Here is a 17,065-nt window from a genome sequence, read left to right on the forward strand (position 1 = left end):
GACAAAAATGATGGGAAATAACATGAAGCAGAAAAATTGTGCATACTACAGAGATCAAGTTGATAACAATTAGGGGCAGTATTACCAGCTCGCTTATATTTTGCTGGTACTGAGGCAACTCCCCAGTGAAAGTCCAGGGGATCATCTAAGCTGAAGGTTCCATGGTGCAAAGTGGGGCTTGGGAACAGAGAAAGCTGTCCATGCTGACAGAGTGGGCCATTTGGAGGGATTTCCATGCCAACCCCAGGGGTCTGCCTGCTTGGTCTCTCTGAATTTCTATTTTTAAACTTATGCTGCCTCCACACTGAAGTGCTGCCTTGAGATCCAACTGGCTTCAGTCACACCCACCTCTCTTGCTGTGGTATAAAGCCTTCAGAACTGCTCACCTTGACTGGACCACCAGTGCTGGGAGCTCATCTGTTGGTAAATTAGGAGGCTGCCACCAGGAAAACAACTCTGCCAATCTGGCACAAAGTACAGGCTTGGGACTCCCATTTTCTCTGGACATTGTCTGAAGACCATATTAAAATTTTGTGCTACAATTGAGAACCAAGCTGAACGTAGAGAGGAAATGAAAAAGGAAATACAATGAGCATGAAAAGAGACTGCTAACTAACATGTAAGGGAATCTTTCAATAGGTATATAGAGACATAGAAATAGTAAAACAGTGTTAAAAGGCAGGGTGGAGCTGATTTGGACCTAAAAGACTTATACATGGAGGTAGAGGAAAGACTGAGATACTAAAAGAATACTTTACCTCTCTTTACCAAGGTAGAAAATACTGCCAGGGTCATAGAACAAGTTGGATGCATCCAAGATTAGAAAGGGTGGAAATTGAAGTACTTGTCATCATACTAAATAAGTGCTGCACTGTTTGAGGTATCATCTTTCAGATCAGATAGCAAACTCAACTTCAACCAATATCAGAAAAAAAAACATAAGGAAGAAAGATTGAATTCATACAGTGCTTTCCAGGACCTGGTATTGTTTTTCATGCTCTCTGCAAATTGGCTGCCGTATTTTCTACATTACAGCAGAGATTACCCTTCTAAAGTGATCATAATATGCTAAGGGTTTTACATTAAGTTTGAAAGTGATATAGTTTATTCTGAAACTAAGGTCTAACAAAGGAAATTAGGAATGTGTGCAAGTTGGTTATACTGGATTGGGAAAATATATTAAAAGAAATGATGGTAGACTGGCAATGGCTAATATTTAAAGTCATATTACATGGTCTGCAACACCTATACATAAGAACATAAGATATAGGAGCAGAGTAGGCCATCCAACCCCTCAAGTCTGCCCTGCCATTCAATAAGATCATGGCTGATCTGATAGCGGTTCAGTTCCACTTACCCACCTCCAAGACGTCTCCAAGAGGCAAAAAAGCCAACAGGGAAGATGAATTGACCGTGGCGAACAAAATACCGCATTAGGTCAAGAGGAGTCGCTTATATAAGATTACCAGAAAAAGTAGGAAGCCCAGGATTGGAGGCAATTTTGAAGTCTGCAAAGGAGGAGTAAGAAACTGATAGAGAAAATTAATGTAAGCTAATGAGTAACATAAAAACACTCTATAAAAGCTTCTTCAGTTTCAGGTAAAGATTAGTGTGAACAAATCGAGGCTCATTACAAGCAGAGACAGGGGAATTTGAAATGGAAAATAGGAAAATAGCAGATAAACTAAAGAATTGTGCCTTTCATAAACAGACAGACAGGAAATGTGGAGGTGGAGGAAAGAGTTCACACTCTGAACTTGTTGAACTCAGTGTTTAGTCCAGAAGACTGTAACTTCAGCCTTCCATCACCTCCACTCCATCTTCAGTTATTTTATTTCATTTCTTTTCATCTTATTCATCCATTTTTATTACTTTATATTCTTATTTCATTTTTCCACTTCTAACATCTCCCTTTTCATCTAGCCCCATCCTCCAACCCTGCTGGGGTCCACAGCCGCACCCATACACTCTGTACCTATGCTCTGCCATTTACACACTCAGATCTCTTAACGGACACTCCTAGCACCATTCTCAGCCTTTATCATCACTATTGTATTTACTTTGTCTTTTTGTTTATGCAATTACAGTCCCCATTCCCGCTTGCCCTCACTACTATAAATTTTGTCTCATTTTCCTTGTCTTCAGCTCTGACATCCTAATTTAAACTTTAGCTCTATTGTCTCTCCATAGATGCTGTCAGACCCACTGGGATTTTCCAGCATTTTCTGTTTTTGTTTCAGATTCTAGCATCTGCATATGAACATTTAGCTCATGTAAAACCGAGGCCTGCAAGCTACTAGATTATGATGAATGATTTGATTATAGCATGACTTTACACCTGTAGTTCTTTATGTTATCACCAAATCTCAGCCTCCCTTGCCATCCCTACCACAACTACATGCAACAACTTGTTCTGGCATAGATAGTCTATGTTCCTAATATGTAAAGCTCTCTGACTCAGGAAATAAAACGAAATATACCTAACTAGCACAGCCTTTGGACTGCGGGAGGAAACTGGAGCACCTGAAGAAAACCCACGCAGACACAGGGAGAATGTGCAATCTCCACACAGACTGTGAGCCAAGCTGGGATTTGAACCTAGGTCCCTGGTGCTGTGAGGCAGCATTACTAACCACTGTGCCACCCCCTCAAAATATTCAATTAGATTCATCAGATATCTTATCTTTTACATTTCCTTGTGGGCCCTCTCCACTGCCTGGTCACACTGTCCTTATAGATTCAATAACTTACCCACACAAGACATTGAGACTAGCAGTCTATAATTTCCTGGCTCCACAATCTCAGCTCCCTTAAAAATGTCACATTTGCATTTTTCTAAATATCAAGGGACAATTGCTGAAACAAGAGTGCTTTGAAGATTATGTCTGAAGCAACTGCAATTTCCTCATATCCCTTTAAAACCCTGGGGTGAAAACCATCATGTCCGAAGGATCGGTCAATCTTCTGCATCATATTCTAATGCAGTACTGTTTCATGCTTCTATTAAATTTAGCCAGTTCCAGTTCTTGATTTTTTTTATTTATTTTTTCTTGGGACGTGGGTATCACCAGTATTTATTGCTCATTCTAAATTGTTATTCTTAAATGAGTGGCTTGCTGGACCATTTCAGAGGGCTGTTAAGAGTCAACCACATTGCTGTGGATCTGGAGTAACCTGCAGGTGAAACTTAGTGAGGATGGCAGACTTCCTTCCCAAAAGAGGTCAGCAAACCAGGTGGGTTATAAATAAAGCTAATGCAACTGAACACAGTTCCTGAAAACAGGAGAAAGAACACAAGTTTCACAATTAGAGCTGACCCATTGACGACTCTGCATGCTGGTGAGATGAATTTGAGCTTCACTGTACAGCTGCTAACAGCCAGCAGGTGGGTGACGTTACAATTCCCAGAGTATGGTGCAGTGCAGAAGGATTTTTTTTGGGGGGTTGTCAACAGTAAAAAGAGCACAAAGTAAATTGGAGAGGACCCAGAAGTGGAGGTAAAGTGAAGAGATGCTGATGCTGTGCAGAAAACATAAGCACTGACAGAAATCTCTGATACGATTCTTGTAAAAGAGGATAACTGCAAACTGGGACATTCAAGCTACTTTGATGGAAGCATAGAATTCTCGGAGTGCAGAAAGAGGCCATTTGGCCTTTCGAGTCAGCACTGACTCTCAGAAAGATCACCTTGCCCAGGACCACCTCTCCCTCACCCGCCCTCTCCCCATCCCCGTAAGCCCACACATTTACCATGGCTAATTCATCTAACTTGCACATCCCTGCGCACATGGGGCAACATAGCATGGCCAATCCACTTAACCTGCATACCTTTGGACAGAGGAGGAAAAGGAAGTACCTGAAAGAAATCCATGCAGGCACTGGGAGAACATGCAATTTCCAAGACCAGAATCAAACCTGAGTCTCTGGCAGAGAGGCGCAGCAGTGCTAACCATTGTCACCATGCCAAAGCAACTGTCAAGACGTTGCACGTTTAATGTAAAATCAGGACAATCTCAGCAAAACCAGAGTGCCTGGTCACCATATCCCGTGATTCATTGTTTTTTTTCTGGAAGGCCAGATATCCTTTTCCTCCACTTTGTAGACTGACAGACAATTTACTTGGAAAGTCTGCCAGTTATCCTTTCTTTTCTAATGGTCTCTGCTGCAATGCCTTTTTCAAAAGTGATCACAGTATAACCAACATGCAGCACAACTTTATAGGCACTGATCAGCCACTTTAAATTTCCCTTCCTTTTTTCCTCTACCTGACTCAAAAAACTGCCAAATTATCTCGCTATTTTTCTAGAATAAACCTAAATCTTTATAACAGCATAGCGACATCTGGTAAGTCTCACCCAACAAAAGGCAGGCGAGCCCGTCCAAATGTCAAGTTTGGTTGGAACTGTGATGCACTCTATTCCAAGTCTGTATATATAACATGAAGGTCAGACACAAGGCAATGCTTATACACAGCTGCAGGTATCACACATGCTTCCGTTTACTTCATTTTTCAAAGTGTAGATTTTTTGCATATAACAAGCCCCTTAAACCAGCTGTACAGGAATTCCATTAGATTAACAATTGGCATTAGTCACAGGTTCACTTGCCTTTGACAATTTCAAAATATTAAATTTGATTAATATTTTACAAACTAAGAAATGGAATTAGTAGTCTTTTTCTACAAGATCCTGAAATTTAAATAAATAACAAACTTTATAATGTTTTTCCACAACCTTAACATGCCTCAATGCATTTATTGAAAATGAAATATGTTTTGTGATGCAGTCACTGTTGTAATATAGGAAAGACAGCAGTCAGTTTGCACACAGCAAACCTGTACAAACAGCAATGTGCTACTGGTCAGATCAGGGCCAGGATTTGCCCAAAAAATTCTAAGTTCCCAATGTGTGAGAAAATGGGAGTAATAGTTTTTCAGCATGATTTCCAAAATGAATCTCTGACACACTGTGCATCACAGAGTACCCTAACAGGATTCCCTCTGAGTGGGGGGATGGCAGGGGGGGCCTATTTCCACCCGAGAGGCTGGCAGTATTGCACTGAGTGGGCCACTCTGGATACGCCGATCTGTCAGAGAGCGGATATCGGTGCATGCGCAATGGTCCCCCATTGCTGGCCTACAGATCACTGGCTAGCCCTGCAATCCCCCAATCGCTGGCCTTGAAGACGTCCGAGGACAGTCCCTATGTTCCCCTCCAGGTCAGCCCTCATCTCCCTGATCAGCTCTGACCCTCCCCTACCCCAATCTGGACGGCCATCCCCGATCGCCCACACTCCCTCCCTCACCCAGGTGCCTTTTCAGCAGTGCCAGTTTGCCCCTTTTGGTAGTAACAGGGTGCCAGATTGGCACTGCCCAAAGGGCACCCCACCATACACCCGACCTGCTGGTGGGGCCGCAATGGCCTCTCTTCCCTCCAGTAGAGTCCGGCATCTGTTCCATGTTAGTGGGGAACAGTTATAAACCCTGTGGAGGGAACCACTCCTGGCAAGGGGTGGGTGGTGGACAGCAGATGCTACTGGCCCCGGAGAATTCCAACCTGGGCTGCTAATCATATGGAAATTTCAATTTCCATATAATTAGTGGACCAGGTCAGAATTCTCCAGCCAAGGAACATCCAATTGAACAGGTAGATGGGGCCGCAGTTTAATAGTCCATTCAAAAGATGGTACCTCCGACAGTGCAGTCCTCCCTCAAATTTTACGCTCAAGATCTAGAATGGGATTGAACCCACAAAGGATGTTGCCATAGCTGACACATAATAAAAAATCTTTAAAAATAAGCTGTTTCAAACAATCCCGTAGCTTCATGGTCACTATTACAGAAAATAGCTTTTTAATTATAGGTTTTATTAATTAGTTGAATTTAAATTTTACCAGCTGCGGTGGTGGATTTGAAGTTATGGTTCCAAAGCATTAGTACAGGCCTCTGGATTATTAACCCAGAAACATAACCACTATGCTATCAATCCTGACAATGCAAAACAATTTGTCAATGATTAAGGTTAGTTCAATTTAACATGCCCAACTGATGATCCACTAATGTATAAACAATAATTTTACTGTCTTAATCTATAAATCAGCTTCTGAGGTTTACAAAAGCAGTACAGATTGATCAACAATAATTTTCTTTCCCATGGGAAAGTTCTGTGGGTAGTTTTGCTTTGTACCACCACAACCACCCCCCAACTCAAAGATCTAGCTGAGAATGAATATTCACTACATAGAGAAATCTTGGGTGTGAACCCACATCCTAAGCTTAAATTTCATTCAAAACTCCTACTGTTCACAGTGCACTAACACAATGAAGTGCTCATGAAAAAGGATTAAATCGTCAGTTGCATTTGAACAGTTTACAGAGCTTTATGGGCCAACCACACCTCCTCACATTAAAAAAAGCTATAGGAACAAGCAAACTGTTTTGGAATGAAAATGAGAAAATTCCAGAGCCACCTCCCCTTTCCAGTCCCCTGGCTGTGAGAACAAGTCTCTGCCACTTATAAACTGAATCTACCTTGAAAGCCAGTAAAATCAGCCAAGCAAAAAAGATGAAACTAGGTGATAAAATGTGAGGGGCACCACGCTGAGCGCACCCCAGCAGTTCAACCATACAGCATCTGATCATTAATGTCCATCAAACGCCTGGCCTCATGCCAGGCCTCACCACATAGCCATAACATTCTTGAGATGGGAGAGGAGGAGGATTTAAAAATAAAGAGATACTGCAAGCTAGACAAGCAGCCAAACAATTCCACATAAGTTCTGCAGGCTTACTTGTCTGATGCCATTCTCAAAGGCCCGTATTGCAAGGGATGCTGGCCCGTCCACAGTTTTTCCATCATCATCTGGTCCCCAGCTGGCACTGTAGATGTCAATGTGCTGAGGATTCAAACTGAGAGACTTTGCTTCCACCATATCTGTAACGTCACCATCCAGCATCCGAACACCTAATAAAATAACAGGTTAAAGATAACCTTAACAAATTGCATGCATCTAATGTATTTTCATAAATTGTACAATAATGATTAAAAACAGGAAGAATATCTAGAGGAAGGAACGTCAGGACAGAGTATTTTGATTCAAATTGCTCTATAATTATATACTAAAAAACGTACATTAAATGTTACTTATTCATAGTAAATCAATTTTTTCCCCTTCTTCAGGGATACCTGCCAACTGAGGTTACCTCTTGTTCTCCATTAAGCCATCCTAACATGACCTGAAATAACTCCATCTGAAACCATTCCATGAAGAAAAAGAGGGAAGTTCAACACTTCAGCCAGGGTGAATGCAGGGTATAGGGGTGTTTAATATTTCAAATGTATATCCAATGATACCTTCATCCAGTATGGCTGGCTAGTGGTCAGGTGTTTTGCACTGCATGCTTTTGCTGGCTGAGGAATGAAGTATAGAAGGGGTAAAAAATATCAAAAATTTCAACTCCATGAGGGGACTAATCCAGAGGTAGAACAACATGATCTGAAGCACAAGATTCCTCCCCAATGCCAAATTGGTGAGGATTGAATAAATAGGCTCAGTTAAATAAAGTTGGGCAGGATCCGAAGTCATTTTTTTTTAGAAAGTTGGGGAAGTAAATACAATCCATAATGTGGAGATCTCAGAAACGACAATTACAGGCGTTCCCTGGGATAGCAGCACATTTGCGTGAAATATCTTCCTGCACTATTTCAGTGAAGCCATTTTAAAAAAGTTAACACCTCTCTTGAAACAAAGGATGCTACATCAAATAATTCCATTAAAAGTTGAGAAATTATTGCACACATCATATCAGGCTTTAAAATTACACAGGAAAATTCAAAGTCAGGTTCACACAAAATGTTTAACCTTACCTACTCTGTTCAATTATCTGCTCAGTGCCTATAGTATTCAAACATTATTTATACTAGGCAGACTGGGAGATAGCTCGAGTTTTCTTTGAATTCCTATTTATGTGAAACCAAACCTTCTCAGATGAAGCTGGAATTTTAACACTCATGAAGTCATTCAACATGCATAAGATTGTTCCACTCTATACCACTTTGCCATCTCAACACAACATAACCCAAAAAAAAACAAAGCTTTATCACCGGGCAGTGATCAAGTTATTAAATAATGGCACACTGCGGATTTAGTTCACTTCACCAGCAGGACAAAATTATGGAGTCTTTAACTGGCCCACTCAATTTTGCAGGAAAGATAGATACCTTTACTGCTTGATAACAGTTTGAGTAATAAGCTGGTGTCTTCAGGTACCTGGGAGCTCATTGAAAACTTGAACATATTGCAACCTGTAGTGTTCGTCACTACTGAACATTTGGTAAGAATACTGGTTAACTCACCCTACTTGAGCAATTCAGGAGAATGTCTTTAGAACACATGCCATCCTAAATTTTAAATCCACTAAAGATTTGATGCATGAATCGTTCCTGCCCTGCAGGTATTTGTGCATCTTTCACAAGCTTTCCTTTACATTTAAATACCTTCTACAGAACATACCCTCAACCACTTTTCTTCCCTCTCACACCATCTAATAAAAATTCCACACATCTCTGTAATACAAGCATCTTTGCTGTATTATAAACTATACAATTAAGCATGTATTTATTTATTTTACTTATGAAATTGCCTGCTCATGCTGAGCCCCAGATAGAGGCTCTGGTGAGGGTGCAGCAACATGTTACAGCTGTGATCCTTCTTACAGCTGCATGGCCAAACTCAATTACTGGCGGTTTACTTAATCAAATGATCATAGCATTCATGCGTGGGGGCAAAAATTCCTGGTGTAGAGGATGTATTACACAAGGCTTGTATTCCATATATTCTCGGGTTATCTTTGGCAGATCCTTCAAATCTTATAGTAGACGCCTCAGTCACTATACTCCCTACACTGCTGAACACTATTCAGTTAGGTGTATTTTGAAATCTTGCCATGAGACAGGATATACACCTAATTTTTCTGTCTACATCCACTGGTTGCCTCAGAACAAACCAATCTTGCAAAGAGGGGATCAAACTGGGGTTCAGCCCTTAAGTTGCAAAATTTTCAACATCTGTTCCTAAAGCCGTTTAGCATGCAAGCTCTAGACCAATCTGTTTTTAGTAATGGTGATTGAGGGTTAGATATTGGCCAGGACACCATGGATTTCCCCCTCATTCTTCCTCAGATTTTTTTTATGTCCATCCAAGACAGTGGGTTAGGTTTCAATGTGTCTCAATCAAAAGATACACTTTGATTTGATTTATTATTGTCACATGTATAAACATAGTGAAAAGTATTGTTTATTGCATGCTCTATAGACAAAGCATGCAGAAGGAAAGGAGAGAGTGCAGAATCTAGTATTACAGTCATAGCTAAGGTGTAGAGAAAGATCAAGTTAATGCAAGGTAGTCCATTCAAAAGTCTGACAGCAGCAGGGAAGAAGCCGTTATTGAGTCGGTTGGTATGTGACCTCAGACTTCTGTATCTTTTTCCCAAAGGAAGAGTGGAAGAGAGAACGCCCAGGGTGCGTGGGGTCCTTAATTATGCTGGCTGTTTTGCCGAGTCAGTGGATGGGACGCTGATTTGCGAGATGGATTGGCTACGTTTACGACCTTTTGTAGTTTCTTACAGTCGTGGGCAGAGCAGGAGCCATATCGAGCTGTGATACAGCCAGAAAGAATGCTTTCTATGGTGCATCTGTAAAAGTTGGTGAGAGTTGTAGCTGACAGCAGATTTCCTTCCCTAAAGGACATTAGTGAGCTAGATGGGTTTAAATGACAATCAACAATGATTTCACAGACACCATAACTGAAATTAGCTTTTCAATTCCAGATTATTAATTGAATTTAAATTTCGCCAGTTGCCATGTCGGGAATTGAAGCCTCATCCCAAAAGTATTAGCCTTGGTTTCTGGATTACTAGCCCAAAGGGCTCTGATGAAGGGTCATCCACACTCAAAACGTTGACTCAATTCTCTCTCTACAGACACTGTTAGACCTGCTGAGAGCTTTTCCAGCATCTTCTGTTTTTGTACTAGCCCAGTGGGTTGATACAATTCCTCTAAGTGGAATTGTATCACCACTGGCATTACCACTACATGTGGTACGAGTACACCCACAGCGCTCTTAGGAAAGGCGGTCCAGGATTTTGACCTAGCGACAGTGAAGGAATAGTGATATTGTTCCACTCGTGAGGGGTATGTTCACAACTCACAACCTCAAGCTCGTATGCAAGAATATTCCCACTGAGCCACACAAACAATTCAGAAATCAACTGTTGCTGAATGCAGCAGGCAGCTGAAAAATAATGAAGGAAATTCTATTCCGGTCAGGGTCAGCACAAAACAAAATCTCATGCAACTTCCTTTTCAAATTGTCCCTCAATTCACCAAGCAGTGAAGGATAAAAGTGTTCTCATGGAAATTTAATGAAGTCATTAAAAGAATTTCTAAAAAATGTGATCACAGCATATAAAAGGAGGAACTCGAAACATCATTAACTCGCCAAATATGAATTTTGTCACCAGCTGCCCAAGAAACCTTTACATCTTTATCTCAATGCCTCACCCAAAGGCAGTTGTTTGGATAATAGTGAATAACTTTATTTTAAAACCCAAGATATTCGTAGTTGGCTATCTTGAGTGAGAATGATCACCATTGCATTGCAACATATACATATCTTCACACCATTTGCTCATTTACCAACAGGTCTTTAATCCCCTTTATCCAGTATTATCTTACCCTCCTTCCAATTGCCTAGTCTCAAAACCTTGGAATTTTGGGAAATAATTTCCGTGGGTGCCAACAGCCCTGCAAGATCCCACTCAAGGAGTTCTAGTGCATGTTGACAATCTATTCAGCCATTGGGCAGTGGGAAGTGTAACAAGAAAGGCAGAACAGATGAGCTCAATCCTGTTAAGACATATGTGTTCTTTCGAACAAAAGGCCTACAGGGGATTAAACAGTTTGACGAGGAAACTGTTTTGTATCATAGAGCTATAAGTGTCCCATTAAATTAAAAATATCTCTGCTAACTCACAAATAGCATTTTACTCTCTTGCGCCAAAGTGAATTTAAACCAGAGGGGTGGTTAATCATTTCACCCAAATCGTCCTAATGCAATTTTACTAGCAGCAAGTTTATTGTTGAGTCACATAACAATATTTAGGGTTGTACAGTGATCTAAATCAGCTATTGTGCTCAACTAGAGTCATAGAGGTTTACAGCATGCAAACAGGCCTGTCAGCCCAACTTGTCCATGCTGCCCATGCCGTTTGTTGAGATAAAATTGTTGTTTCTGTGTTGATTAATGTGAAGTAAAAAAACGTCCTGGTTATATTTCATATTTAATAAGAAAATTGTGAATGAACAAATTTCAGATCTTAGGTGCAGAATAACCTTTCCAACTTAACCAAAAGCTAGAATCAGTTCCAATCTGATTTTGCTCAGACATCCTCAGATAAGCTCGATAGGACACAAGTTTAAGGTGCTGGGGAGCGGGTACAGATGGGATATCAGGGGTAAGTTTCCCACTCAGAGTGGTGAGTGAGTGGAATTGGCTGCCGGTGGTGGTAGAGGTGAACTCGTTGGGGTATTTTAAGAGACTTCTGGATAAGTACATGGGATTTAATGGGATTGAGAGGTATAGATAGGCCTGGTAAGTATGGATATGATCGGCTCAACATGTGGGCTGAAGGGCCTGTTTGTGCTGTAGTGCTCTATGTTCTAAGCTCGGAGGAAGAGTCATGTGGAGTTGACACATTAACTCTGTTTTTTCTGTCTCCACAGATGCTGCCAGGCCGAAGATTTTCCAGTTTTAATTCTGATTTTGCATCTATCTGGCATCAACGTAAATTTCATCACAATCCGATTCAGATTCTACCTTACATAGCACACAATGGGGAACATATATTTATACCACCAGATGCTTTAAATTCAGGCCGTTTAAAATGACTGTCAAGCTTGACTTTAAGAATACAGAGAAAGTGGGGCCAGACACTAGCTTTGCATTTCTGATGCATTGCACAATGCAGTTAGTAGTTAAATATACGGTTGTTTGAATTTAGCAGCAAAAGAAAAATACACCAGCATGAAATTAAGAAAAAAATCTTCCTAAATCTTCCAACACCAGACCAATATCTTGTCTGCACATTTAGAACTTGAGCGGATTGTGCAGCTGTAGTCAAGTAACACTGAAGATTTCTTTAATGATAAAGCCCCAAGAATATCCTGGCAACATCAGCGTAAACTTGACTTTAGTGGATAAAATTTCTGATCCTGCCAACCTGGTATGTTGATGCAGGACACACAATCAGGTGCATCCATATTTCGGTTAAAAAAGAAGCCATAAGCAACAATTCCAAAATACTAGATCAGTGACCGAGACAACAGGGTGAGCTCTCACATCTAAGTACTTTATCAGGTGGTCTGCATCATTATGTTTCTGCATAATTGGCAGCATGCAGCAGATTGGAAGAACAGGAACATTTTGTTGCCAAAACCTACCAGATAGCCAGCTGCTATTAACTGAAAATGCAAACCCGGAGTTCCGTTCTTTACCTAAAGGGAAGAAAGTGGTGCTTCAAAGTCTTGGGCAGCTCCCATCTGGAATATTGCATTCAGTCTGGGCACCACATTTCAGCAGAATTGAAAGTCATCCAAGGCTTTACTGTACAACTTCGGTTTCACTAATTTGAGTTTAGAAAATTGATCAGTGATCTAATTGAAGTGATTACAATAATAAAAGGTTTCCCTAGTGCAGATTAAGGTATATTTATTATATGGTACAGCATCTAGATGTACGTATATCATAACCTGTCAAGGTGGCGGTGATTGGCAGCAGTTTAAGTCAGTCCTTTAAAGGCACATGTACATCTCATCATGACATCCCTTTTTCCTCCCCCAAAGATTTACCTTTAACAAATCAAACTATTTATATGGCAAAGTAAAATAACATTTTGTCTGAATGCAGCTTATCATAGAGCAATAAATTTACAAGTCACTGGAAGGTATTGGCAATTTAGTTTATCCATCCAGACTTGGTCACCGTGAAGGCTACTGTACATTTCCAGAATGCTGGTTCGTGGCGCTAAGTTTGTGTTGTGTCTTAGCCTACATTCTTGTTGTATTGGAGTTACTCTGTATTTTTGGTTGTGATAGTGCTCTAATTTGGCATCAGTTTCATCAAACTGTCGTGTCATTTGGCGTTTGTACTTGACATGATCTTGATTCTGGGCATATGCTGACGATTTCTGCTGGATTCCATCTGCCATCAGTTGAATGTTGAAGGAACATTTTGTCTAATGTTCGGGGGGAGTTAATTCATCACCCGCATGCTGGTCACCTTCATCTTCCCTGCTTTTCAGTTAACGCATCTCACACTCCTGTGAGTATTGATGAATGATTAATGGGGAAGATTGTCCAAACTTGTCTGTCAGCTAGTAATTCAAAGATAAGAGAAGGACCGCATTGAGTGGTGTCACTCTAAGATGTAACATGACCATGTGTAGATAATGTTTTATTTAACATTATTTCACGATCAAGGATCTTGCAGTTCGAACCATATGTTCAGCCATTTGATTGGATCTGGGATAATGTGTAATGAATCACAATGACAGAATCTCAGAGCTGTTGCGAGTTTGGCAGCAATTGATTGAACCATCGCTTGCCACTTCTGTGGATATGTGCATTTCCATTGTCATGATGATGGAGGAAACCCCAAATTACTTACGGACAAACTGAACTCTTAAATAAGACCTGTGGTTTTAAAAACGCACACACAAGCCAAAAGGTGGCTAAGGATGTAAATTCAGTCACTGACCGAATTACTGGTAACAGATAGACAATGGAATCACACCCCATTTCCAAACAAGGAGCACAAAAGCCATACAGAAACTAACTGCCATCTTCTGTAGAGAAAATGGGAGCTGATCATCATCTCAGCAGGAATGAACTGGTCACAACAGGTATATGCAGTGGAGGGATGTTTGCACCTGCACTGGTATCCAGGTTTGCATGTAGATTATGCTGACTCTGCACCTGTGGGAATATAATATGGACAGTGGCAAAAGGTTCTCTTGGTACCACTGTGCCAATGTGTTCTTTGCTGGTCAACATGCTAAATATCTGCTCATGTTGTGTGTCAATCATCCTCATTACAAGTGTGTGTCAGGGTGTACGAGTCACGAGTGAGATGGAGGCAGGAGTAAAAATAAGGCTCACTTGGGAATTCAGTGCACGGAAAAAGAGGCGTGGTACACAAGTGAATTATTTCAAGCTAATTGAGTAATTAAATTACATTTACTAAATAACAAGAGCAATAATGGCAGGGCAGGTTGTTATGCCACAGCTGTGGCACGTGGGAGTTTTGGATGCCAAACGATGCACAGCAAATACATTTGCAGAAAATATTAGCAGCTAGCAGGATTCCAGATCAGGATTATTACCTCGTAGTTGAACCACAGGCATAGCGCAACATAAGGGAGGGGCAGAAATAGCTCGACAGTTTGCTCCAGAAGACAACCATACCTCTTAGAATAGGATCGTCTGTTTTTGGTCAGTGGTGAAGGACGAGAGAATGTGACCATGCATGAGGCAGTTAAAGGGACTTAGCTGACAGCAGTGGCAGAACTCAAGACTTTCAATTGTCAAACTGGTTTGAGATGCTCACAACCTGCGTGGACAGAAGTGAGGTCTGCAAGGTGGATGAGTAGGCTGGCCATGGCACCATGGTACAGCAAACCATTCAAGTGTGGGGGGAGGAGTGGCATTAGGGGACAGTATATTGAGGGGGTTAGAGTCCTGAAGGCAATGTTACCTGCCTGGCCCCAGAGTTTGCAGCATTTTCTCAGGCTCGAAAGGAATTTGCAGTGGGAGGAGGAGGATCCAGTTTCATACTCCATGTAGGTATCAAAGCAGGATGACAACAGGCAAGACAAGATGATCTGTATAGTCTATATGAGAAGCTAGGTACCAAATTAAGAAGCAGGACCTCCCAAGTAATAGCCTTTGGATTATTATCTGAGCTAGATGCGAATAGATATAGGACAAATAAGATTAGAGAAATGGATGAAGACTGGTGTGGGAGAAATGAATTTCAGTTCATGGGGCACTGACATCATTACTAGGGAAAATGGTGATTTCTGGTGATAGATTGTACAAATTCATTACAAACCCACTGACTTTCCCAGTTACCTATACCCCCTTACACCCTGCTTCTTGTAAGGACTCCATCCATTCTTCCAGTTTCTTCACCTCCATTCCGATGATGGTACTTTTTAGAACAGCACTTCTGACATGCTGTTCCTTTCCCCCTTTCTTCCGAGCTCTGGTTCCATCATCCCACAACGGTCAACAGGGCCCTCAACTGTGTTCAACCCCATCTCCCACATTTCTGCCCTCATCCCATCTCCCATTCCTCTGCCTATATCCCTCCCTCCCAAAGCCATAATTATGTTTTCAGTGTCCTCACTTTTACCCACCAGTCTCCACATTTAAAGGCTTACTCTCCACCATTCCAACAACCGCAGCATGATCCACCAGCAAACATCTCCCCCTCACCTCACAGGACAGCATTCCATGTGAATTGTTCCTCCCGTGACACCTTGGACATTCCTCCGTCACCCCCAACAACTCTACCCCTCCTCATGCGATTGCAGATATAACACCTGTCCCTTTACTTCCTCCCTTCTCACCGTTCGAGGCTCTAAAAGCTCCTTTCAGGTGAAACAGTGTGATTCATTTACACTTCTTTCAATTTGTTTAAGAAGGGTAGCAAGAATGATCCAGGTAATTACAGGCCAGTGAGCTTAACATCAGTGGTTGGGAAATTATTGAAGAGGATTCTTTGAGACAGGATTTATTCCCACTTGGAAATAAGTGGATGTATTAGTGAGACGCAACATGGTTTTGTGAGGGGGAGGTCGTGTCTTTGAGGAAGTGACGAAGATGACTGATGAGGGTAGGGCAGTGGATGTTGTCTACATGGACTTTAGTAAGGTCTTTGACAAGGTCCCTCATAGCAGACTGGTGCGGAAGGTGAAATTGCATGGGGTCAGAGGTGAGCTAGCAAGGTGGATACAAAACTGGCTGAGTCAAAGAAGGCAGAGAGTAGCATTGGAAGGGTGTGTTTCTGAATGGAGGGCTGTGACAAATGGTGTTCCTCAGGGATCGGTGCTGAGACCTTTGCTGTTTGTAATTTCTATAAATAGTTTGGAGGAAAATATAACTGGTTTGATGAGTTTGTTTGCGGACGACACAAAGGTTGGTGGATTTGCGGATAGTGATGAGGACCAGAGGATACAGCAGAATATAGATCAGTTGGAGTCTTGGATGGAGAGATGGCAGATGGAGTTTAATCTGGACAAATGTGGGGTAATGCATTTTGGAATGTCTAATACAGATATGAAATAGACAGTAATTGGCAGAACCCCCAAGAGTATGGATAGGCAAAGGGATCTGGGTATACAGGGACATAGATCACCGAAAGTGGCAATGCAGGTAAAGAAGGTAGTCAAGAAGGCATACGGTATGCTTGCCTTCATTAGCCGGGACACAGTTTAAAAATTGACAAGTCATGTTGTAGCTTTATAGAACCTTGGTTAGGCCGTACTTGGAATATAGTGTTCAATTCTGGTTGCCACACTACCAGAAGGATGTGGAGGCTTTGGAGAGGGTACAGAAAAGATTTACTGGGACGTTGCCTGGTCTGGAGGGCATTAGCTATAAGGAGAGGATAGAGAAACTTGGTTTGTTCTCACTGAAACAACAGAGGTTGAGGGGCGACCTGATAGATGTCTACAAGATTATGAGAAGCATGGACAGAGTGGATAGTCAGAAGCTTTTTTCCAGGGTGGAAGAGTCAATTACTACAGTTACTAAACCAAGCACAGGTTTAAGTTACAAGGGGCAATGTTTAAACGAGATGTACGACACAGATTTCTTTACGTAGAGTGTACTGGGTACCTGGAACTCGCTGCTGGGAGAGGTAGTGGAAGCAGATATGGTAGTGACTTTTAAGGCACATCTTGACAAATACATGAATAGGATGGGAATAGAGATATATGGTCCTAGGA

The 17,065-nt window shown here is 41.5% G+C and overlaps 1 protein-coding gene across 3 annotated transcripts in view; it reads right to left on the minus strand.

Moving 5' to 3' along the window:
* Window positions 1-17,065, minus strand: part of pcsk5b (proprotein convertase subtilisin/kexin type 5b) — a 338,718-nt gene that overhangs the window by 217,048 nt on the left and 104,605 nt on the right. For all 3 annotated transcript variants that reach the window (XM_080188893.1, XM_080188895.1, XM_080188894.1), the window contains exon 7: window positions 6,790-6,962. In XM_080188893.1, the coding sequence (XP_080045019.1) occupies window positions 6,790-6,962 (173 nt within the window). The remainder of the gene's footprint in view (window positions 1-6,789; window positions 6,963-17,065) is intronic.

Source organism: Carcharhinus amblyrhynchos, chromosome 5, assembly GCF_965287045.1.
Source record: "Carcharhinus amblyrhynchos chromosome 5, sCarAmb.v2.hapA, whole genome shotgun sequence".
NCBI classification, from domain to species: domain Eukaryota; kingdom Metazoa; phylum Chordata; class Chondrichthyes; order Carcharhiniformes; family Carcharhinidae; genus Carcharhinus; species Carcharhinus amblyrhynchos.